Source organism: Gorilla gorilla, chromosome 3 (genome assembly GCF_029281585.2).
Source record: "Gorilla gorilla gorilla isolate KB3781 chromosome 3, NHGRI_mGorGor1-v2.1_pri, whole genome shotgun sequence".
NCBI lineage: Eukaryota > Metazoa > Chordata > Mammalia > Primates > Hominidae > Gorilla > Gorilla gorilla.
Window position 1 is genome coordinate 127,399,425 of NC_073227.2, and position 26,394 is coordinate 127,425,818.

Sequence of the window (26,394 nt, forward strand, 5' to 3'; positions counted from 1 at the left end):
CATGGCAACAAATATTATGAGTTGATTTTCCTAAAGTGAAAGATTCACTTTGTTCATTTCTGAAAATATACTTGCTAAATAATTCAGTATAATTAACCATACTTTGTCAGTCATTCTTTTTAGGTAAAAAATAGTGAAAAATTGCTGTCAGTCCAGCTTGCAGCTCAAGTATTGCACAATTATATTTTGGTATGCAGCAAAAGCAAAAGTGTTTTACACATACTCTGCATTCATCATACAAAATATCTAAAATACGTGTATTCGAGAGTCAACATGTAATAAAATAACATTTGCTGCTTCATCATGGACATTCCTAAGGGAAATTGGCATATATCTTTGTCTGAGTGTGTGTGTGTGTGTGTGTGTATAATTTTATTTTGAGTGTGTTGATAAAAAACACAACATACAGTTTGTTGTCACTAGTTTGATTTCTGCTAAGGCATCAACAATTTTACCCAACGTGTTTTGCACCATCAATACAAATGTCAATACAGTGAGAAAAAGCAAATAGCACTTTAGTATTATTAATGAAAAGAGTTTTGAACTTTTAGACTTCTCAAAAGAGTCCTGGCCAAATTTGAAGAATCACTGGCATAGGACAATTTTTTATCTTAATATATTAGTAAAAGTAAATTTCTATTTTGCTCCTAAAGAGTAGCAGCACCTCCTCCATTACCTTTATAACAGGAAGTCACTAACTAGATATAGCTTGCCATTTAAATAACAAAAATCATTTTAATCACACCCTCCATGTGTTACAAGCAAATTTATCCAAAGCTTAAGTGCTGAGAGATCTCATATCCCATGTACATAATATTGCTGAAGGAAAAGTTTAAACACAGATTTTAAAGAAATTAAACCTGTTTTATGACAGCTTAAGACCCATCACTTACTTTATAAGTAAGAAGGCTAAGAAGCAAATAGATTAAAGAACATTCACAGTAGAACAATTCAGCAACAGTTTTTTGTAAGTATGATTAAAATAAATTTCATCAGTATTTATTTGTGTTGAGACTTTATGATTCTTTATTCTCCTCATTCATTACAAGCAATTTCATCTCTCTCCAATTTCCTAGGAAGTCACAGCAATAGGATGGAGATGTGTTTTGCAGAAGGGATGGTTTCTGGGAGCCATGAATGCTTTTCTAAAAGAAAAGTGTGTCTAAGTTAGGTAAGAAGTACTCAAAATAGGATATTTTCAAAGACGGTGAGTAACAGAAGAATATACTAGTTCATATATCAAGTTAATATTCCAGAAGGTGGGGAAGTGTGAGAATGGGAAAGGGTTTTGTCTTTGTTCTTGGAGGAAACTTGCAAAAGCTTTAACTGCATTCTCTAAAGTCCAAGTTCTACTTTTATAAAACTTTCTCTAATGCTGTTTATCATGATATTGCAACATATGCTCTGTATAAATTACTTTTAAAATAACACTTTTCAGAGGATGTACTCAGAGGTATCTGCCTCTCCCTTGACTCCCATCTGCAGGTATCTTACCTGAATGGAAGATCCCCAAGTTAGACAAAGATTCTCAGATCTTTCTTTTATATTATCTCTTAATATATTTTATATATTTTTCAATATTTTAAGTATATTTTATAAATGCAAAATATATTTAAACATCTTTAGATTATCATCCACTAGAGTGAACCCACCATCCAACCCAAGAACTATAACAATACCAATAATTTGCCTCTATTTAGTGTAGATCCCCTATCCCAACTCCTTGACTCCCTCCAAAATTACCACTATCCTTCATATTATTTATCTTTTCTTTGCTTGTTTGGGTAATCTATTTAAAAAATAGATGATATACAGAAATAAAGGAAACGATCCTAAAACTTGTATAGAACCACTAAGGATCCTGAATAGACAAAGCACTCTTGAGCAAAAAGAACAAAGTTGTAGGCATCATACTATTAATGCCTGACTTCAAAATACATTACAAAGTCATAGTAAACAAAATAGCATAGTATTGGCATAAAAACAGACACATAAACCAATGGAACAAAATAGAGAACCCAAAAATAAATCTACACATTTACAACCACTTAATTTTCAGTAAATGTACCAAGAACATACATTAGGGAAAGGACAGTCTCTTTAATAAATGGTGCTGGGAAAACTGGATATACACGTGTGAAAGAATGAAATTAGACTATCTCTCACATATATAAAATCAACTTAGAATGGATTAACTACTTAATTCAGTTACACCTGAAATTATAAAACCACCAGGAAAAAATGCGGAAGAAATGCTTTATGACATTGGCCTGGGCAATAAATTTTTAGATAGGGCCTCAAAAGCACAGGCAACAAAAGCAAAAATAGACACATGGGATTGCATCAAACTAAAAAGCTTCAACACAGAAAAGGAAACAATGGGGAGAGCAGAGAGGAAATCTACAAAATGGGATAAAATATGTGCAAACTATGCATCTGACAAGGGGTTGATATTTAGACTATATAAGGAACTCAAACCACTCCCTAGCAAAAAACAAATAATCTCATTTAAAAATGGGCAAAAGACTTTAATAGACATTTTTCAAAAGAAGAGATATTATATGACAAAATGCTAAACATCAGTAATCATCAGAGAAATGCAGAGAATGGCTACTATCAAAAAGACAAAATAACAAATACCGGCAAGGATGTGGAGAAAGTGGAACTCATACACTGTTTGTGGGAATGAAAATTAATGCAGCCATTATAACAAACAGTATGGAGTTCCCTCAGAAAATTAGCAATAGAACTATGACATGATACAGCAATTCCATTTCTGAGTACATATCCAAAAGAATTGAAATCCACATGTCAAAGAGATACCTGCACTCTCATGTTTATTGTAGCATGATTTACAATAGTCAAGAGATGGAATCAACCTAAAAGTCCATCAACAGATGAATGAATAAAGAAAATGTGGCATATATACACAATAGAATACTATTGAGCTATATAAAGGAATGAAATCCTGTCATTTGCAGCAACATAGATAAACCTGAAGGACATTATGTTAAGTATAATAAGCCATGCAAAGAAAGACAAATGCTGTATTATTTCACTCCTGTAGAATCTAAAAAAGTTGATCTCATAGAATTATAGACTACAACAGTGTTTACTAGAGACTAAGAAGGGAGGGGAGCAGGGAGAGGGATGGGGAGGGGCTGGTCATGGGGTACAAAGTTACAGTTAGATAGGAAGAATATGTTATGGTGTTCTATTACAAAGAAAATCAACTATAGCTAATAACAATGCATAGTATATTTCAGGATAGCTAGAAAAGAAGATTTTAAAGTTATCCCCACAAATAAATGATAAAAGTTTGAGGTGATGGGTATGCTAAATGCCCTGATTTGATCATTTTACAATGTTCACATGTATTGAAACATCACACTGTACCTCATAAACATGTACAATTATGTCTCAATTAGTCAATTATAAACAAAATTAAACATAGGTTCTACACACACACACACAAACACACACACACACAGTCTTCTATCAGTAGCCATTGTATTTCAAATCTTCATTCATGTTTATTTCTAACTGTAGATTATTTATTTACTTATTCACCAATGTTAACTCCCTGGTGTTAATCTATCCTAATTTATATATACATTATCTTGATGATGAACTTTTGGGTTGTTTCTTGTCTTTTGACATGACAAGCAGTGGTTCTATGGTCCATTTTACACATATCTTCTTGTGCACGTGCTGAAACATTTCTGTGGGTTATATTCTTAGAAGTAGAATTTCAAGATCATAATGTATATGGATATCCAGAATTATAAGATATTGCCAAGTGATTGCCGTAATTACACCCCCATGAACCATAATGTTAAAGTTTCACATAGGTACCTATACACTTGGTATTGTTAATATTCTAAAGTTTTGATAATCTAATGTCATGAAAGGGAAGATCAGTATCTTAAATTGCATTATCTTTGCTACTAATAAGATCGAGGACCTATACAAATACTTATTAGCCATTATTTTGCTTTTCTGTCAAATGCCTCTTCATGTATTTTACCCATTTTTACTGGATTGTTTATCTCTATTGTAACTCCTTATTGATTTATAGGATTTTGTGTTTATTCTAAACAGGAATCTTTAGACATGCAGGATTTGGGTTGACTACAGGCACTACATACATCTCCCAATTAGTGGCCTGTTTTCTATTTTCTTCATAGTACATTGGATAAACTAGTATTCTTACCTTTGAAACACTAATTCATTGGAAATTAATTTTTGTATGTAGCAACATAGTGTTCAAATACCACTTTTTCCCACATTGTTACCCAATGTTTTCCAGCATGACTTTTTAAATAGTTCCTTTTTCCCTCAATGATCTGTGTCTCAATCTATATCTAGGCTCTCTAATCTGTTTTGTTGGTTAATTTGTGAATACCACAGTGTCAGTTAAATAACTGTCCTTTTCATCTCTCTTAATACATGAATACTAATGGGGTCACAGAATGACCTGAAATTTACGCAAAAGCAGATGCCTTTGTTTGCTAAAACAAAATACAATTTCCCTCAAATGTCTATGTACCACTCTGATAGATAAAGAATATTGGTAACAAGAGTGAAAATTCAAAGAGAAAATTTCAATACTTATGATAAAAATTGGAACATATGGTAAATGGTGTGGTAACATTGTCATAACGCCTCTTGTGTGATATAATTTTTCTTAACCTTAAGCAACAAATAAGGCCTGCTCTTCCAAAGAGTCAAATTAGAGCAAAGTTATTTGAAAGTCTGAGTCTGGGGGGCTAAGTCGCCATCTTACCTGAACAGCATTAGAGAACATCGTGGAAAATCTAAAAAGTCATTCTCCTTGTTTGCTTAGCATGCACTGTTTGCTGTATGTGTACCATAACATAGAAGAAAACTTTTAAAAAATTAGAGACATGAAGAAAACACAGTTAACGTGTGGAAAATAAAAGTTTTCTATTGTTATAGAGCAAGTTTAACAAATGCTACTTGGTAATTTTCCCTGCCCTGGCCGTGACAGACTTGATTATTTAATTTGTTTCTAGAATACCAATTCTTTTTAATGTTCTAAATGTAGACAGAGAAAAGCAAACCCTAGACTACAAAATAAAGATATTTCTCATGTTTGCATAAATCTATTTTCTTATAAAGGTCTGTTCTGTCCTGTATATATCCTATTCAGCCTAATTTAAATTCCTAAATTATTTTTTGGTGAGCAACTTTTATTCTAGTTTTTAATTTGTTTTTACTGTTTTTAGCTATTTTTCTGTAAGGTACTATCATACTTTTACAAAGATGCTTTTTGGATCTAAGGATGTGTTTTGAAGATAGAGCTAAGGGGCTTTCTTAATGGTCTGAATATGAGTATAAGGGAAAGAGAAAAGTTATGGATGAATCCAAGGCTTTTGGTTGAGCAATTGGAAAACTAGATTTACCATCAATTGAGATGGAGAAAACCATGGGTGCAGCAGGCTTGGGAAAGGGAAAAGATGGGATTTGGACATACTGAATATGAAATATTTAGTAGTGGAAATGTTAAGTAGGCACTTGAATATATTAATGTGTAGTTCAAGAGAGGCATTTTGCCTACAGATATAAATATGAGAGTCATTGGCATGTAGTGGTATTTAAAGCTGGAAGACCATTAAGTCACAAAAGGAGTGACTAGAGATAGTGAGGATGAAATGTCATACTCATACCAGTCCCCATGTTAAATAAATGCAATTAGTTTGTCATAATTCATTCTGAGTAAACCTATGTTGTTTCTTAGGTGTCTCTATTTCCCTAAGTATTTGACTTTATCATCCATTTTATAATGTAGTCCAGAATCAATATCAAGCTCACCATTCTGTAGAACAAAGCTTCCTCTTTGAAAATCAGAATATCTCTTCAATATATGATTCATTTTAGATTAATGGCAAAGGTTGAAGTTATCTTAATGCAATGGGATAAAATCCCTTCTGGATAATAATTTTTTAGTTTCCTCTTGAGCTTAGCAATTATAGCTGTTTAAAGGCAGAGCCCATTGATTTTTCAAGGCACACTTGAGTGAAGATGAGTGGGTTTTACTAATTGAGACAATGTTAAAAATTGTGTTTTCGTTAGAGAGAGAGAATCAGAGACCAAGTAACGACACAATATAAAGCTCTAAACTGTGATACAATCTACTTTCCTCATTCATTTCCACTATTATTTTTCCTATTTAGCCATGCTTATTATAAGCGGTTGTTAGAAGCAGCTGTTACTAAGATGGAAAGGAATGGAAAAGTTCTTAAATATTGCTTTCTTGAAAAAAAAAAAACTTCAAAACATCTGGGCTCTGCACTGAGAAATATTTTTGGTGAGACTGAAAGGATTATATAAAAGATTATGCAGAAGGAACAGCAATGACATTTCTTCATTGCCTATATTTTTGAAATCTCCTTTTACTTTTACAGTAGTTTTGTCAAATGCTATGAAAAGTTTTATACACTTGCCAGTTTTTCTCATTTTTAAATGCTTGCAGACTACTTACCTTTGGAATGTGGTTGCTCAATATTTACCAATGATTGAAAAAAACACCCATTTCAGTACAAATTTTTAGCTTTGTTTGTTCGATTACTCTAGCATTTTTCCCACCAAGGGATGTTTCCGCCCTTCTTAGAAGTACCCAAAATTCTGAGAGGTGAAGGGAGGAAACATGAATGACAATACACAATATAAAAGAGGAAATCAAAATCAAAAAGTTGGCCCAGACTCTTAGAACACACCACACACCCTCGATCTGAGCTCAGTCTGAGCCAGAGGATTATGTTATCACCTTAGCTGGAGCTGTTTTTGTTAAGTCAGTATATCTGTTGTCACTAGAAAATAGCATAGCCAAGTCATACTTCCCAATGGAGGAGAGTATGGTGTTAGAATTTCAAGAAGGTCCAAATTAGAACACCTGTGTGCCAGACCGGCCCAGCTGTACATGTGGGCTGGCCAGAGCTGCAGAACATCATCTGCTCAGCACATGAAATGCCAGTTTCTTTGCTGAAGATGGGTTTGAAGGATTAGATTCTTAAAAGAGAAAGCTCAGAACTCGGTTGTAACATCCCTAGCCTTTCTCTTATTTTAAAATAAACAATTTTAGGAAGAGGGGATTAAAGGCTCATATCTGAGAGATGACAAGTAGGGTATATTGCTAGCTCCAGAAGAACTGCCTCAGAAATTCTCCTTTAGTAGGCCGTTGGCTTTTCATTCTGCTGACGGATGAAGTATGACTATAATTCCAGGTGTTAAACATGTGCACATTCCAAAAATGCTCTGTGGGTTGCTGGGTTTGTGACAATCAGACCAACAAGGGAATATCTCTCTTTCCTAGCCCTTCTAAAACATGGTGCAATATTTGACCCATACCTTGTCCTAATCATTGAAAATCTGGTCAAAGGAAACACAGTGGACAATACGAAGTCTATTGATTAATTCGTAGTAACTGCCTATCTTTTTTCCTACTAAAACTGACATCTAAAAAAGTATAAACTAACACTCTTGCAATTTGGGGAACTGAATTTCCTGCCAACTATCTTTAAGTCCTGGTTTTGCAATCTGCTACCTTTCAGTAACTACTAGTAGCTACCAGGTATTTAAAATGTTATTTTTTGTTGGTGGTGGTTTTTAGTTGTTTTTATTGTTTGTTTGTTTTTTGCTTTGAAGAGAGATTTACAACCTGCTCCTCTTGAATATTATGGTCATTTTGGATTTTCTCCTCAGAGACGAGAAGATAAGAACTTCAACAACGTTTCCAGAGTTTACGGGCACAGCTGTATAGAGATGTTAACCTCCTAAAACGAAACAAAATAGAACTCCAACTTGGGAAAAAACCAATCTCATTCACTTTTAGAAAAACAAAAACAAAAACAAAATTCAAGTGGTCTTCTCACTTAACGAGGCAACACTGTCCTATATTAAAATTTTAATCAAATAATTCTGAGTTTGAAACTGAGTCACATGGGATCACAGATACCAAAGACTGAGCTTGCCCAAAACCTATATGGTCACTTTCCTGACATCATCCTTCCTGCTTGATTACCTTCTTCAAAGAGTTACTGAGTACTCTGCACATAACAGAAGCTTACAGGGTTTAGGGAAGGTTAAGTGAGGCAACATAAAATTCCTGGTATAAAGTAAGTGCTCCGCAAATGTTAGCTGTCACTATCTTCCAGAAACAAGAATATATTTCTCAAATATCTAGTCACATTAATGCTGTATGTAGGATATTGCTAGGAATATACTAGAGTAGTATACTGATACCACATTTAATGTCAGACTGCATTATCCACAGATAATGACTATGATTCGGAAGTTGGTCTATTCATCCTAATGATTTTGTTCATCATTGTGTTAAAAGCAGCAGTCAGTTTTGTTCTTCCTTTCCTTTCCGTGCATCTTAACTACAGAATATCACTCCCTCAATACCTTACATTAAATATCACTATAATGTTTGCTATTGAAACTTCACTGAGTATACAATTCTTAATTCCAATAGCATGGATTTGTCATGAATTATGTGTTCAGTGCTTTGGCTTTGTTTTCCTAAGATATTTGAAATAGTCCTTGAATATCCAGAACATCTTGGTCTCACCATTAGAGCATATTCTTTGTCAGTGTCTGACTCTCCCAGAAGTGGACATTTAAAAAAAAATTAGTGGTGAGGTTGAGCTACACTATTCTTTATTGATTTCTACTAAAAAACAGGGTTATATTTTTAGGTCTTAATTTTGTAAGGTTCAGGCCATCAAATATAATTTCTTTTTTTGTGTTGAAAGCTTTTATTTTCTAACAAGAAAATTCACAGTACACACTTCAATTCAATTTGTAGTCAATCACTGTGATGGCTGTGGCAGAAGACCTGAGTATCGGCCACTTATGCTTTTAACAATGAGAATTTTTAAAAAGACCAAAAATGTTACAATGCATTGCAGATGCTGTGTCCAGGACCCATTTGGAAATGTAATTTCAAGAGGATTTTTCTTGTTAAAAAGCCATTTCCTCCTGGAAAGTGTTGGGAAGATAGCAGCAGAGCAGCAGGGCAAATAGGCAAGCAAGAAATTTACAAGGATTTCCAAAGAGTACTGTGGAAGCATTATATTAATTTGAACAACTGCAAGAACATTTTTATGGGGTTAAGAAGTTTAGTCTTTCCTCTTAATTTTAATGACAGGTTTGCGTTTTTTTAAAAATAACTTTTTAAAATTAAGAACAAATTTATCGTAAATTGACAATTTAGAATTGTATAAATCTATGGGTACAAGTAATATTATGATTATTAAATACGTTGTAGAATAATTAAATCAAGCCATGCACAGAAAGACAAATAATGCATGTTTTCACTTACATGTGGAATCTAAAACAATTGAACTCATTTAAAAAATAATTTTTGACAGGCTTTGTGTGTGTGTGTGTCTCTGTGCGCACATTTTAACTAAGTTGCACATGAAGTAACATGTGCCACCAGACTGGACTCTGGAGAATTGCACTGAGTATGATTTGTTCCTGCCTCCTCTTTCAGAAACAGCATGGGTTTGGGGTGGAGAACATACCACTGACCTAGGTTCATTAACTGCTTCTGGAACACCATGATTCTTTTGGAAATAATAAGCATATTACATGAATTTTGACCACGTTCTTCTAATGGAAAAGACCAGATTATAAAATAATATTCCATTATATTTTAAATTTTAAGACTTTCTAAACCCAACTGAGGGTTTTCCACCTTAAAGCAATTGACATGGAAAGGTTTACAATTATAATCACAATGCTGAATCCTTGACTCAGAATGTTTATTAGAGTTTCAAAAACTTATTTGGAGAAACAATACATTAATTTGACATTCTCACCTTCTATGGGGTACTTTGTTCATGGAAACAACAAAAAGCCACTCAGAGCCAAATATTCTGAATGTGGTGTGTTAATCAATATGTATGATGTTTTTATGGCCCTAAAGTCATGGCCTAAAATAAACAAACATGTAAACTACTTCTAAAGTCAATTTCTAAAGAACGTTCTACATAAAAATATCAAAGGAATGAGTTCTCTGTGGTGACTAATATGGAAAATAATGTTTAAGCATGCTTGATTACAAAATCTATGACAATATTTTAAATGTGCGTCTTTATCAAATGTCTTAGTTTGATATATTTCAGCACATTTTCTGTTGCTCTGCCCTACCTGTAGTAAGTTCTTGTCCACTTTATTGACACCTCTCCACCAATCCATGTTGAGGTCACCGCCAATTCCTACACTCCAACTTAGTTATTTCTCCCCATACTTCTACTTCCCTGTGAGCCTGCCTCTTCTCACTAATATTTCTTAAGTGATTTGAAAATTACAAAGTTAGAATCAGACCTTCTCAGGGAACAGTGAGTCATTTACGAAGGCAAAAAAATCAAACTTCAATTTCTCCTACAATATTTGGGGGGGGGGGGGAAACAGACATCAATTCTTTACAATGTCAGCATAATGCCCAGCACAATCAGATCTTTTCCTGACTGTTTGTGGAGGTAGCTTGCTTGTACCTACAAGTCAGCCTGACTGTCTGCCAAAAGAGCCAGTCTGTGAAGAATTACTAAAATCCCTTGATTACATTTTCTGTTAATGAGGAAAGGTTTTTGAGGGGACATTGATATCCAGTTTATTTTATTCATTTGCTTCACTTCTAGCAAAAAGCAGAATGTTTCCATCCTTAACTGAAGTTAACTAGATAACTAAGAGATACAATAAAAATGTTCACCCTTGGAAATCTTTATGAAAAAGAAAAACTCATCAAGTTGTCCAATTCTAAAACCATATTAGAAATAGAATCAAGAACTAGACAATTTCTGGGAACCTCTTTCAACCTTAAAATTTCAACTAGATGCTTCAAGTGCACTACATTTGTTTTTATTGCTACATATACCTTGTCCTCAATGTTTGTTGACTGTGATCATAGCATCTAATACACTTAAGAAGTAAGCAATTAGCAAGTTGACTGACTTATTTGAAGAATTTGAATCACATCTGAATTTTGAAATATACCAATAGAAGAAGGTCTGTAGCTGGTTTCTCTGGCCTCCAGCTTAACATGAGACAGCCTGGCACAGTGATTAAGTAGGTTAAGTATACAGACTTAAGTAAGACTGCTTGGCCTTAAATCCCAGCTCTGCTACTCATGAGCTGTGTCGCTTGAGGGACACAGTAGCGAGAAATAAGATAATTGATGACATTGTGTGCCATGATGAGGAGTTTAGACTTCATGTTCTAGAAATGGACATAGATGGAGAATATACAGATCAGATTTTCACATTAGAAAGCTCACTTTAGAAGTAGTGTAGATAATGTTTCAGAGAGTAGGAAACATTTACAATATTGTAGTAATCTATTGAGAAATGACAATGGACTGGATCAAGGCAATGAAAAATTGGGAGAGCAATAAATCAGTAAAAAAGGATTAATATTAGGGAAGAAGTAGAATCCTATTAATTACAGTATAATTGCTTTGGAGGAGGGATAGAAAGCAGGAAGCCTAGATTGTTTCTAACTTGGTCAAATGGTTGGGTGGCGATGCTAATGGCCTTTATATGGAATACAAGAGGGGAAGCAAGTTTAAGAGAAATAAATACTGTTTTTAGTTTTGGAACATGTTCAATTTGAGTTGCCTGTCAGATGTCCAAGTAGATGTAACCCCTGTGAAGGTGGATATATAGAACTTTTACTGATAATCTAATCATATAATTGATAGCTTATAATCCTTGGCCTTATTTTTGCCACAATAGTCTCCCTCTTTGCAATTTTTCCATAGAGTATAATCTTCAACTTTTCTTCATGTTATTAGAGAGTAATAATCATGTTTATATAATGAATTACTTTTGCTCACATATTGAGTAAACCGGAAGTCAAAGATTACACTCAGAGCTGGATAAAATTAAGAGTTTTCATTTATTTTGGAAAACGATTTTAGCTTATAAAAATAAAAACAATCACCGTGAAAAGACATGGAAGAATCTTAAATATATACTACTAAGTGAAAGAAGCCAATCTGAAATGGCTACATATGGTATGATTACAACTGCATGAGATCCTGGATGAGACAAAACTAGATACAGTACAAAGATAATGAATATCAGGCATTAGAGAGGAGGAATGGGTAAATAGGTGGAACACAGAGGATTTTTAGGACAGTGAAACTATTCTGCGTGATACTATAATTATGGATAAATGTCATTATACATTTATCAAAACCTATAGAATGCACAACACAAAGAGTGAGCCCTTGTGTATGGGTTTTATTAATAATAATGTATGAACATTGACTCATCAGTTGTAACGAATTTACCACACTGATGCAAACTACAAATCATAGTGGAAGCTAAGGAAAGAAGGAGGTAAGGGAGTTTATGGAAACTTACTATACTTTTGGTTCAACTATTTTTTGAAACTAAAACTACTCTAAAAAACCAATAAAACCTATTAACAATAATTTAAAAAGAATCACACTAGTTCTCTGAACACAAATTTTGCCCTTATATTATCATATGTATATGTATTATGTTACCACTCTGAGATTACTGCACATATAATATGAATAAATGGACCTCTTACATTGTTTGATGCTTGTGTAACAATATAATAATGTGTTTTCAACAACTTTGAAAAACACTCACTTTCTTCTTTAAAAAGTTTTTGACAAAATATATGTCCTTTGTCCTAATCTATGTGGTTTTGCACCAATACAACCTGGCTTTACAATTGGTTATTTCTCTGAACTTTGTCTATTCTGAAGCCTGTAACCTATAATGTGTCCAAAATATGACCCTAAAGCTTAGTTTCAGAACCTTAAAAATATACTGATATCTATTATTGAGACTCTTATCAAGCCTTTCAAGGTATTTTGAAAATATGTAAATAGTAGCACATCCCAGGCATGACAGAAAAAAATAAAGACATAGGGCTCTTCTTGAATAGACAGGATATTCTAACAGCAGGCAAGAAAGCTGTTTGTAGCCTGCCTGCAAGAACAAGAAACTAAGTTCTTATCAGAAATATGAAAGTATGACTACGGATACTAATTTTTAAAACAAATCCAAGAAAATCAAAACAAAGACAAAAGGAAAAAAGCAAACAAAAAAACTTCTACTTTCAATCTCTCCACCCATATTTTTAAAAAGTAATCCATCAAAACAGAAACTAAATTCATGATTCCAAAATTATAAATTATTCTCTGGTTGATTCTAACTGCTTAATTCAGATTTGCACTTTATAAATTCAGGGTGGCATGGTCTTAAATTTCTTTTTCGTAAAATAACCTCTAATGATGTTGAGGCAAATAAGTAGTGTTTTATGCTTTGCAAAGAGATGGAGAAAGGATTTACTATTATGACAACCACTTTACTGATGAAAAAACTAAGGCTTAAAGGTGTTATACAATTTATTTGAGGTCGTGCATATTTTTAAAAAATAGGCTAACAAGGTTTTCTTCCAAATTGATATCCAATGCTCTTTCAGGCTCACCCGCTGTCCCATGCAGAAATCGTAACCACCTTCAACAGTATGTTCTTAGAAATGAAAGTGTGATAGTGCACAAGGCATATACCCAGATTGAACATGGGTAACAGACACAGATTAATCATGTATGAAACATCAGAGTATCAAATGTTTCATAGTTATGGCTCACTTACTCCTGAAGTGGAGAGAGGAAGAGGTTAAGCATATCCCCAGGCAAAGAGATCCATCCCTCTAAGTCAGAGGTCCACGTGAGGTTGAAGAAGGGAAACTGAGAGAGGACTGGGAAGATGGATATTTCTCTACATGAAGCTCAGGCTGCTTCCAGCACCCCTCACTGGAGCTGATTCTGAGACAGTGTCTTCCTAAAACACTGCTGATCTCCAAGCACAGTGCCTCAAGTTCTCTGCCAGGGAAGGGCCGTAGTCTAATGGGTCGGTGGTATTCAAATCAATTCAATGAATAATGATTTACATTTAAAAAATTTTTTAAAGATAGAACAGACTGATAGAATAGCACACAGCAGAAGAGAAGAAAAGGACTAAAATTGAGAAGTCATACTGCATTACCTACTCTAAGAGAGTTTATTTTTGAAACTTTTTTAGGAGTGTGAGTGGAGAAGGGAGGAGACAGAATCACAATGTAAAATATATTTCTTTCTCTGTCAGAAAAGTTTAAAAGCCATTGGCCTCTATCCTAGTTGGCACTTGGACAAAGGACAAGCAGCCTGCATTCTTAGCAGCCCCACCACCACTTTTGTCCCTTCTTTTGTGTGCTCCTGCCATTGCTGTGCAGACTTTCCAGCCAGGCTTCTTGTTAACCATGTCTTTAAAGTATCAGGACTGAAAAAGTGAGCAACGACAATACAATCGAAGCCACTTCCTTTCATTAATTTTGTTTAAAACTGATTGACACAGCTGTCATCGCGACATTGTAAACTTTGATAATACATTTTGACCTACACAAATTTAGGGCTGAAAAACTGTCTACGTATAATTTATCTCCCACCAGGTAGTTAATAAACTTAAGGCAACTGAATGTAATTCTTCCACAGAGCTTTCTTATTCAAGATTTAACAGAAAGCATTGCTTCTGATTATTTGAAATGTTTATATTAGAAGTCAGAGGATGCAAGTTCCAGTGAGAATTTATTTGTCACAGGCATTGATTATAGTACATTGGGCAGATCATGAAACACCTCTTAAGCAGATTTCCTCGTGTGTAAAATGAGCAAGTTAAATTAGGCAGTTCCCAATGTGTCATCCAGTTCTGTGTCCTGCTTTAGTCTGTTGCATAAGTTCTTGAAACTTTTAGATAATAAAGTTTCTTTTGGTCCTTTCTATAAAACTCTCTATCTTTAATGATAATATTTAAGCACATTTGAAGAATCCTCTTACTTGGTTATTAAAATATTCAAACATTTTAAGAGTCTTATCAGGTTGAAAGTAAATGTTAAGAAGGTTTTTCACACTGAAAATTAATAAAATATTATTTATGAAAAGTAAATAGCAAAAAACTCTTTAGTACATAATTCAAGGTATAAAGATAAATATATACTGTTTAAAATATTTGTGCATATTATATTAACATTTTATGAGCTTAAGTCATAGTTACTTGCACATTTTAATCAGACATGAGTTTCTTTAACAAGTCCATCACAGAGAAAAAAAATGGAAGTCTATTTAAACTCCAAATATTAAATTAAGTAGGGTTAAAGAAACAAAAAGCACCTGTTTTGGTAAGAACCTACATAGCATTCTTTTGGCACCCGTGAGTGATGAAACAGACCAGAGCACAGAACGAATTTTCAGCAATCAGACTGAATTGTTATAGCTTTAATTAATGTACAGGCTTTTTTGATAACTATGAGAAATCACGAAGATTTTGTTGCCTGACTCCAGCAAATATGAGGTTAACAGTAAAGGTGTAATTTTTGTTATCAAGGATTTTTCTGTTGTGGTTGCTGTTATTTCTGGCAGGATTTCCAAAACAGTTGAGCAAGAAATGGGGCTTAAAATTTTATAAAGCTAAAAGTAGATAGCTGCATATTCCAAAAAGGAAAATACTGTCACTAAAGAAGAGAAAGTGGAACCGAAAGAAAAGAGAACTGTTGAGCGAGCTGGAGGAAATGCTCACATTTATAGGTAGGTAATTGTAGAGAAATAAGTGAAGAAAATAAAGAGGAATGAACCAGAGAAGAAAACAGAAACACCATAATAGTAAACATGCAAAAAATAAATTAGGCATAAGGACTAGACAATAGGCTGCTGAGAGTACAGAGCATGGTTAATGGGGAAAAAAGACTCTGGATTTCAGAAGACTAACACAATACCTGTTGCTCCAAATTTCAAAGGGTTGAGAGGAAATAGAACGTGAAAACCATTATTTGAATGTGATTGTAATTTCAGGTGATATTGAATGATAATTCTTCCCTCTGCCTCTCATTTGGATGAAGATTTTTTAGTCCATTACCAGATAGAAACATTTACTGGCAGTTTGTTTCCAATATGTTAAATGAAATTTATCACATGCTTCCACGAAATGTGTTTCACTCTTGATTTAACATTACTAAAATATTTCAATTTACCTAAATCGCCAAAAATCTCAAAATGAAAAAAAAAAAAAAGAAAGAAAATGATATGGAAACAATGAATTCCCAGTTTCTGAGTCCTCCTGGAAGAGACAGCTGACACTCAACAAAGGTTGTCAGCCTTCCAAAATCCTAGCAAGCTGTCTTGGCCAATACACTATGTAGAAAGTGTCAAGAATCTTGTCTGTGCAGGGGCTATCTCACTTTGGAAAATATCAAATTAATACTTTTAGAAGTATTAATTGACTAATATGCTGTTCAATTATTTTGGTTCTTGTGGTTAAACAACTAATATTGTCTTGCTTATGACCTCCACCTATTATGATTTTTTTTTTTTTTGAGACAGAGTCTCGCTCTGTCGCCCAGGCTAGAGTACAGTGGCGCGATCTCGGCTCACTGCAAGCTTCGCCTCCCGGGTTCACGCCATTCTCCCGCCTCAGCCTCCTGAGTAACAGGGACTACAGGCGCCCGCCAGCATGCCCAGCTAATTTTTTGTATTTTTTAGTAGAGACGGGGTTTCACCGTGTTAGCCAGGATGGTCTCGATCTCCTGACCTCGTGATCTGCCCGCCTCGGCCTCCCAAAGTGTTGGGATTACAGGCGTGAGCCACCGCGCCCTGCCATGATTGTATTGTTAACATCTGAGGTACCATTGTTTCCATGCTCTTTCCACAATTCCACTAATTACTTAATTATTTGCCAGCTTGCTTATTTTCTACAAGACAACATTGACTTATCCTCTCTCTTAATGTAAACATTAAATAGTAGAAATGTGACATCATGTGTATGTGTATGTTTATTTTGTCTTGTTTTGCTTTATAATTCTTAGTCTCAGAGTAATTGAGTTCATTTGTTTCCTTCTTGTACATCATATGCATTTGTTTAGTCACCCCTGCCCAACGTGGAGGGGAGATTAAGAGGCCACTTCCTATTTGGTGCATGAGCATTTGACTTTACTTATTTCCATAATGGCAGTGGTAATGATGACATCAGCAAAATAACTAAGTGCACTTTCTTATTCTTCAGAGTTTTTTTCATATATATTATCTCATGTGATCCTCACCATTGCCCAGTAAGTTAAGCATTATTACTCTTATGGTTGTTGTTGTTATTGTTATCCCTATTTTATGGGTATACTAAAAAAAAGGAAACACTAGAGAGATTAAGTGACTTTTCCAAACCCATTAAACTAATCAGTGGTGAGTGGAATTTAAAACCTGTTTGAAATTGTAGTGCTGTGATATGGATATAGATCATCTAATTATCTGAACGGCAGCTAGAAGGGGTCAAAGGTAAGAAAAAAGCAAAAGCAATACAAGACTCTAAATTTAGAGAATTTCCCCAGTCTGATCAGGATGCAAGACATGTCAGCCAAACAAACAAAGCCATTGCAGAGAAACCACTGGGAAAGCCTGTGCTTCTCTGTCACATAGTGACATTCAGATTCAGAAAGATGAGGACAGGGGAGTTTCTTGCTGTTTGTGAAGAAAGAAGAGAGAATAAGCTTTATGCAACAGAATCTACTTTCTACTTGGGGTGACACTATAATTTATACTTTAATGGGAAAGAGTAGAAGAAAGGTAGGGGTATGTGGGAGGGCAGGGGGGCAAGTAGAGGCAGGGATGAAAATAATGTATTGCTATGGTGCCTGCCTTAGTATCCATGAAGTACTAACATACTTTAGACTTCTCAGAATAGCATCTGGGAGCAACAGGGAGTTTGGATTTTGTTGTGACTTTTAATGAAATTGGAGTTATACCCATGTCACTCAAGTATAGAGAGAGAAGAGTAAGGGTTCATGTTCTTCCTGAATTCAGAATAAACAGCATATTGCAGCAGCATAAGCAGGTGGTTTAATATATGGGTTCTAATATTAGATTGCTTAGGTTTGAACTTTAGCTTTCTCCATTTACAGCGGTGTGACTTGTACACATTGTATAACCTCTTTATGTCTCAGGAATGTCTTTTTTATTAAATGTTTCATCATTTATAAAAATAAGGATGATACTAGGATTTGCTTCAAAAGGCTGCCTAGAGGATCAAAAGAGTTAAGGCAACTGAGGATTTAGTTTCATGCCTGGCACAGAGTGAATAATCAATTAATGGTACCCCTTATTATAAGTTATTGTGTGCCGTAAGTTCTTGCAAGCTAGTTTAAGGAAATAATATACCTGAAGATCGCTCACTTCTTCTATTTCCCTGAAGAAAGAACAATCTTATTCCAGATAATAAAGTATAACATGAAGATCTAATGTCTCTTGGGAAAGGTTTGGACAGAACTACCACTTTGAGAAGTCATTTTCCCTAATTGTGATATTTTTGTTTTGTCATTTAATGTACTTATTTGCTCATTGATTTTTTAAAATTGTAGATTTGTTCTTTTTTTGCTCTAGATTGTTTTGTTTTAAATTAGATACTGCAAAGTATTTAAAAGGATATCTGATGTCCATTTGTCCCTTTTGACTCTGTGGAAAAAGATAAGTAACATTTTTTAAAAATTGACTACTTTTGTATTTTTTGCTGATTTTATTTCTGAATTTATATTTAAAGCACATAGAAAAATCTAAACTATTATTAAGGTTCCCAAAATATAATCTGTTGTGCAGATTCAGGGGTCGTGGAATACATGTTAGAGTAGCAATTCTGTTGTTAGTGATACATAAACTAATTACTTCTGTTAAAAAAAATTAAACAGGATATTGAAATCTTTCTGCTTTAAAGTTTTCTTTGATTCAATTTGCCATTACAAAGAAAAGAACCTACCAAATGCTATATCGACCGACTTCTTTGAAAGAATGCTTTATGTTTGTCCTAACACAACAATTAGAGAAAAATATGTTATTCTGCTCTAGTTCCTGTCAAGAGTGGACAGAGGAGGAACAGAAAATTGACCTTTGCTTACCTTAAATAGTAATACTAAATTTTTCTTATGCATTCTGTATTAAATCTTTCTGTGTAATCTTAAAGAGATGCTACATAATGCAATATGTCTATCAATTATGATTAGCCTTACTTCCTTTTGGTTTATGCTTTTGGATTGTTAAAAAAAAAGGATGTAGTAAGGGGCTCAGGCAGACACAAATATCACATAAACCTTTTGAACAATCAGATAAATAACTAAAAACGGGTTTATCTCCTTGTTATAAGTGAGCACAAGTGACTAGAGGCATAAGGAAGTAAAACAACTCCAACAGGCCGTCAGAAAGTCACAGGTAGAAATAAGATTGTAATTGATTTTGCTGTTAATTCAATACTAAAGAATAAACAGCCATTAGAGACTGAGTCTAAAATGGTAAATATGTTAACTATTATAAATTTCTTCTAAAATGTAACCGATTATTTTAATGTATATTTAAGGCAATTTTGTAAGGAAATGAAGAAGAGCCAATATTTTCCTAGATCAGAATATACTAGCTATAGTTCTATGACATTGCCTTACCTAATCTTAAAATTATAAGTTTCAAAATATCTTGGAAAGGAGAAGAGGGTGCAAAAGTTTGTATTGGAGAAGAATATTTGAGAAGATTATGACAGGGTCAGAGTCACAGCTGGAGTAAGTTTGAGCAACTTTGTCCTCTTGCGCTCTCTAGTCTAACACAAAAATAAAATGATGGATGTTCATATTAGATTATCATTAAAATACTTTTCTTGCTATTCAAGAACTAACTTTCCACTTGTATCAACTATCAATTTTCTATAATTCATGGTGAGAGGAAAGGAACGTTAATGTAGGTTATTTCAAATTCCTTTATATTTTAAAATTTAATCGTAAAAATGATTTGCTTTCCTGATTGTGTTTAGTGTTAGTGAACGTCCAGAGAGGCTATCAGATTATTTACTCCTAAGCAGGAGAAAGTTGGGCTGAGGTTAGAAAAAAAAAGTCATGGATAATTTCAGAAAGTAAAGAGATCACTTACCAAAAATAGAGTATATAGTTTATTTCAGTGAGCACTTTCATGAATGTTTGCGCATACAGATACAGCATACTTTCATTAAAGAAAATGCAATCTACAAATATTAGTGCTCTTTAGTCAACTCGTTCAAGCTTCTCTTTCAATGAATTTCAAGAATTCTTTTCTCACAACATAACTTCATCCAAACCACTATCCTTGAAGTGTCCAAGTCATATTAGAAAATCATAGAATCTGAATTTGTGTTAAACCATAGCTTCTTTTTAGAAACACATGCCAGAATGTTTATCCACATATAAAATATAACTATAAATATCACTATTCTAGTCACTTTTAAAAGAATTGCAAAATGCTACTGCATTGCATTCAAATTAAATTCATCTGCCCGTCTCAAAAAGACAAAACGAGAAGAATAAAATAAGCAATTATAAACACTAATCCAAAGGTTTTTCATTCACACAGAAAAATATGTGAATTGCAAAGCTTGATTTTTTTAGTAGTTTGGGCTTTTAAAATTTGTTTTGAAGGTGGTCCATAAAAGTCAACACCTCAAACTTTAGAGATAGTATCGAGAAATGGCATACTTCATCAAAATATATTTATTCACATGATATTGAAGATTTTGTTTGAAATTATTTTTAATTTAGAACATCTGAAACAGTATCCTTAGAAATTGACATATATATTAAAATGCATAAATATTTCTATATTATGTAAATATATTAGTAACAGTCTGAAACTTAATTTAGCCTGTATACATATACAGTACATACATGCAGTACTTATTAGCAATAGCTGCAAATGAAAAGGCAAATTAAAACATTGATGTGAATAATTCAGCAGTTCATTTTTTGCTAATTCTGTATCAATCATCTGAATACTATCACTCTCAATTTCCTATGTCAGTTTCCATTATAACTCATACTGTGTTTTTGAAAGCAAACCTTAAATTGAGAAATGTAACACCTCTGGAGAACAGTGGATTTTCTCTCTCTAAATCTTTTCTAAAATTCAAAGCCACATTTTCTAGAAGTGATATTACAAATAATCCACCTTGCCTATGGAACAAGTAGAATTCCTATAAATAAGAATGTTTATCTTTATATGAAATCAGGCAACTTTCAATAAAACTATAGAGCTCGTATAGTCTCATTTTCACTTTTGTAGATTAATGAATTACTAAATTTATTCAAGAATTTCTTCTGCAGTGGCAATATTTAATTCTCTATCCTGAAAAATTAAAATAGGCTATTTTCAACATCCATTTAAGAGAAAGAACACCAAGGACTGAGTTTCCAATCTGCCTACTTGAAGCTGCATCCTAGAGCTTCTTCCTCCTGTATCCCTGAAAGGAATATATTTCAACATCATCTGTCAAGTATAAAGGGAATTGGGGGAAATCAAACTTATTAGGTCTTAGGATGATACTATATGATTAGCTAATTTGATTAGTTGACACATTAATTCCAATATTTTCAATCATATTTACTATTGTGATGCATAAAAATTCAGCTCAGCTACATTTCTATTCTAGTGTTTTTCTCTACAAAAGGAAATAACATCTTCCCTGTAATAGCCTTTCTAATTTCCATTTCATTTCTGAAAATAATAACACTAAGAATGTTGGTGACCACATAACTATAGAATAAAAAAGATAAAGAGACTCATAAGTATCCAAAGAATTATTCTTTTCACTTCAAAGAGAAAATATTTTACTATTTGTTTCTTCATAACAGTACATACTTTAGATCATTCATTAAAGAAGAATACACAAAATAAAATTTTCACATTTGCCAGCTAGCCTCCTGCTATTCAACCCAGTATTTTATTTTGTTTTACCTATATCTTGAATATGTTAACAATTTTTTTCACAAGCCTAATGTCAAATTTTAACAATCTAGGATTCCAGTTAAGTAAATATAATAAAATATATTCCATAGAACTGCTATGTTATGAAAGGCATATAAGAAATTCAACTCATTTGTGAAATAAATAAATAAATTCTCAATTTAAGGCGATGTAAGTAGACTTCCAGACTCTTTAAGAAGCATAATTAAGTAGCTATTTGGAGAGGTAGCACCACAAAAACATATTTTATACCGATTTATATACAGATACACTATTAAAACACAAAGAAGAAGCTAGGTTCTGGGATGCATCCCTCAGTCTCCCCTGTGTAACGCTAAGGCTAATGAAACGACGCATGTAACTGATTTTCTGACAGAGGAACATCAGGTGTGTTGGCCCAATAGTGGAACAGAAACAAAAAGCGCTTTACAAAAATTCCCAGAAAATACATAGATTAGAATGGAAAGGAACCTCAGGACTATTGAGGTTTCCTTCCCTGTGTCCTTGGGGGAACTACACATTAAGCTTTCTTCAACTGGGAACATGAAATTTGAAGTCAGTAGCATTAGAGGAGTCATGATTTGGATTGAGAGCACCCATTCTTTCTAATCCCTGTTCCATTTCATGACAGACTTCTAAGAAACTGTTAGGACCATTGCTATTGAAAATCCTGGGGTGACTCCCAGGAGAGAAAAAGCGAAGGAAAGTGGTCACATAAGCGCGTAGGCATGTGCACGTGTGTGAGGATGTGCAACGGTTATGTTTGCCTGAACGTATATGTACTTTCTTATTTTTCCTGAGACCTTAAAAAAAATCTGATTGCTGATTTTGTAATCCCTTGAAAGGATAGCTGAAATGGTTCACACTTCAAAGCTCTGGGAAGAGTTCTGGAACTGCAAAACTAGCAAAACTGCAAAATTGTCCCCGTGAGAGGGCAGTAGGGGGCCAAGCCCGGGTCTTGTCTCTCTGTCCATCCCAGAATGGCTTGGCCCTCTCAACCAACCTTCACCCGGCTGGCTGCGCTGTGGACAGGGGCGGCGGAGGACACCGAGAGCGCGCAAAACAGCAGCGTCAGTCGGTTCCAAGGAAACTCGGATCTTTGGGGCGTGGGCCGCTGCCAGGGGTTGACACTTGTACGAGGTGCGTGTGCCATTGGCAAAATGGCTTTCTCAGTTTTGGCTTCCCACAAAAGGAGCGGAAGGGGGAGCTGTTATGATTTCCAGTGCCCACAGAGCCCCCTCTCCTGGCCACAGCACGCCAGCCACAACTGGTACCGAGTGTGCGCGCTCGTCTCTGTGCGTGTCTATTTGTATAACTGTTTGCAAGTGGCTTTCAATCTATCTGTCTGTATGACAGAGACAGAGGCGCCTGCGGAAAGTTCCCTCTCTCAAAAACGCCTTCAGCGTCCTGCTGTATCGCTGGCGCCTACGACGCTGTCATTGTCATCTCATCATTTTGCTTCCTTCCGGGTGATTTATGCACAATTCTGCGTGAGTGAGAAATGCGCGTCTACTGGAGTTGTTTTGTCTGTGACCTTACTTCTTTGAAGAGAGTAAGTGGTTGGGAGGGAAGGAGACGCTGAAAAGGAGTAATGTCCCCTCCAGATTGTAAAATATAATGGTTAAACGCCCAGTATCTCAATGTCTAGACTGAAATCCCTCTCTGCCACTTATACTAGCTGTGTGCCTTGGGCAAATCGTTAATCAATCCGTGCCTCAATTACTTCGTTAGCAGAATGGGAAAGCAACAGCATCTAGCTCACAGAGTTGTGAAGATTAAATGAGTGAATATGTAAAACGCTTAGAACTGTGCCTGGCACGTTAGTAGGTGCTAGAGGTTAAATGCTATTAACATCTTCATCAGTTGCATCACAGTGTTAAATGGAAGGACCATCCTGACCACTTTCTCCACAGGAAAGCACTAGATCTTGATACGTGCCCACGCCCCAGAGCAAAGGCGAGACAGATTCCTAACCCTTTGACTCCGTGCAGTGCAGGACCAGCAGCCACCCAGACACCCCCCGCCCACGCAGACCCTGTTCGGTGAATCCCTCCCCAGCCGCCTGTTCTCTATATCTGGGGCCACGCTCCGAATGTTGCAGGATGCAATGGCAAACCGCTAGCCCAAGAGAGCTGGCCCCTGCCTCTTCTGTCTGAAGAATGTGTTTGGGGGTTTTCCTACCTGCCCCAGGTTTTTGCCCTTCTTACTGCCGCCGAATGCCAGTCCTTGGTATATGCCCGCAGATCGATTGGCGGCCTGAGCAGGCGTCTCCCCGCCCAGAGAGGACTTGATGGAGTTGAGTTTGGCCCGCGAACTGCCGATCTGTGAGCTCTCCACCATCAGCACCGTGGCCAGTAGGAGCAGGCAGCAGGACGAATCCTTGCACCGCATCAACGCGGCCATCTCCCGGCGAGGGGGTCCCCAGGAAGATGGAAAGCCCGGAGGGGTGGGAATGCAAAGGGAGGGAGGACCCCAACAGGGGCCCCTCACTTGGGGTGCGGGGGCTTGCAGATTGTGTGCCCTCAACCCTTCCTGGTTCGCGGACCCAGGACCCTATGAACTCAGTCTCACGCCTCAGGACAGAAATTAGCGGAACCCAAGCGAGACCCGCTTCTCCACCAGGACAGGAAGTTCTGCAATAACTGGAAGCAATCAAAGGCGAGGCGCTTTCTCGCCAAGGAGGCGTGACCCAAGGTGCAAGAAAACCCAGCCCTGTGGCTCGCACCGCTTCCGTTGCTTCTTGCCCCGCACCTCCTTGGTCCCGCCGGGATCTCGGCGGTTTAACTCTCCTCTTAATTGATCAGGAGGCCCGCACCAGCTCCTTCTCCTTCAACTCAGTTGCTTTTCTCTCCTCTCTTTTCCTATCCTTTATGTGTCAAACTTTGCAGGACACAGTGCTCCTTTTCAAAGTTAGCAGGCGCTTTAGTAGGGGATCAGGAGACGTCCCCGGACCGAATCCTCGAGATCTGAAGAGAACCGAGGTCCCCCACACGCGCACTCACAGTTGCCCCGAAGCGTTGTCCCCTGACTCACAAGAGACAGCACACCGCTGCCAGCGCAGCGATGCCTAGGGAGCGGACTTGCGCTACGCTCGCCGCGGGCTCCCGCTTTCTCTCTCTCTGCTCTCTCCCCTGTCCTCTTTGCTTTTTATAGCTTCCCACAGTGAGGCCTTTTTTTTTTTTTTTTTTTTTTTTTACCTCCGCCCCCAATTCAAGAGTGACAAAGAGTGAAAACTTTTCTCTCACTCTCCACCGCTTCCGCCCCCCTCCTCTCTGCGTGCTGCTTCTCCTTCTGCGGCTTTCACTCCAGCTTTTCCTCCTCCTCATCCTCCCGCTCTGTCTCCACCCACAACTACTGGAAAAGGGGGATCTAGCTTTTCCATGAGGTGAATGGAACATAGGGGATCCTAATTCCTGACAACAACTCCAGCGGTTGGAGGGGTCTTTGGAAACAGGCAGAGGGCAAAGGTGGAAACAGAGTGGGGCAAGCTGCCACCACTTGATCGCTGCCACCCTTTCTTAGATCTTCCCACCCATCTTCAGCCCCTGACTCCGCGAGGAGAGCTGGAAAAGCCCTATGGAAGCTTTAGAGAAGTGAGCATCTGCGCATCTGCTCATTAGTATTGTGTTCTTTGTGCGCTCACGTTTGGTTTTAGACTGTGCCTCCCAGGGAGTCTGTGAAGCTGGAGCCACATAGGTGCGCCAGGGGGTGGCCAATGATCCGGAGAGAGGGTCTGGAAGGAAAAGGGCAGACCAAAGAGGGGAAAAGATGAGCCTGTTCGATTTGGGTCTTTTTAGTCTCCTCCTTCGGAACCCCGGGCCCCGCCGCACTCGTAGAATATGTCTATGTCTCTGAGGGACTGGGAAGAAGGGGATGCTCTGGGTACGCTCCAAGGGTTTGGACCTCACAGCTCGATTGAGCATCTTCACCATGCCAGGCAACTGCTCTTTTTGCGAAAAGAAAATCCCAGATAGGAATGAACCGGGGCAGGGAGCCTTTGAGATCCTGTCTTCCTTGGCTTCCTGCCTTCTAGCCCCTGGGAATTACAAGAGAAGCCATTCCTGTCAGCCCCCGGGTCTCTCCAGGTCCAATTCCCTTCCGCCGAAGGTCGAAGGCTGCTCCGGGAACGACTGGGACGCGCTGGCGCTTGGGGGCGCCAGTGGCAGCCGTTCAGCGAGCCACGGAAGTGCTGCAGGAGACAAGCGCTGAGTTCGGTGATGTCTGGTGGCCAAGTGCGAGACTTTCCAAGCAAAGCAAGGGATTGTTCGAAAGTTATTGCATTTCTGCTTCACAGACACTAATGTCCAGGAGCAGAGAAATCCAAGCATTGAGCCACAACTTGAAGTTAGAAGGCAGCTAGCAGCCAGGGGAGGATACAAGCAGCATCCTCTTCAGAATTTTTGGACCTAGATTTCACAGCTTTCACAACTGATCCTGGCGCATGTCCCTGAGTACGAATTAAACTTGTCGCTAAGTGAGAACGTTGGTGACTCTTATTTTCCCCCAAAACAACGCAGAGTTCTAAAGTGTGGATTTAGAGCTATTTTCTCCCAGAC

At 36.6% G+C, this 26,394-nt stretch overlaps 1 protein-coding gene across 1 annotated transcript in view; it reads right to left on the bottom strand.

Moving 5' to 3' along the window:
* DKK2 (dickkopf WNT signaling pathway inhibitor 2) overlaps window positions 1-26,068 on the bottom strand; it is a 109,321-nt gene extending 83,253 nt beyond the window's left edge. Inside the window, exon 1 of the mRNA XM_004040244.5 lies at window positions 24,020-26,068. Within this exon, the coding sequence (XP_004040292.3) occupies window positions 24,020-24,241 (222 nt within the window). The 5' untranslated portion in view covers window positions 24,242-26,068. The remainder of the gene's footprint in view (window positions 1-24,019) is intronic.
* Between the last annotated feature and the right edge of the window lie 326 nt (window positions 26,069-26,394).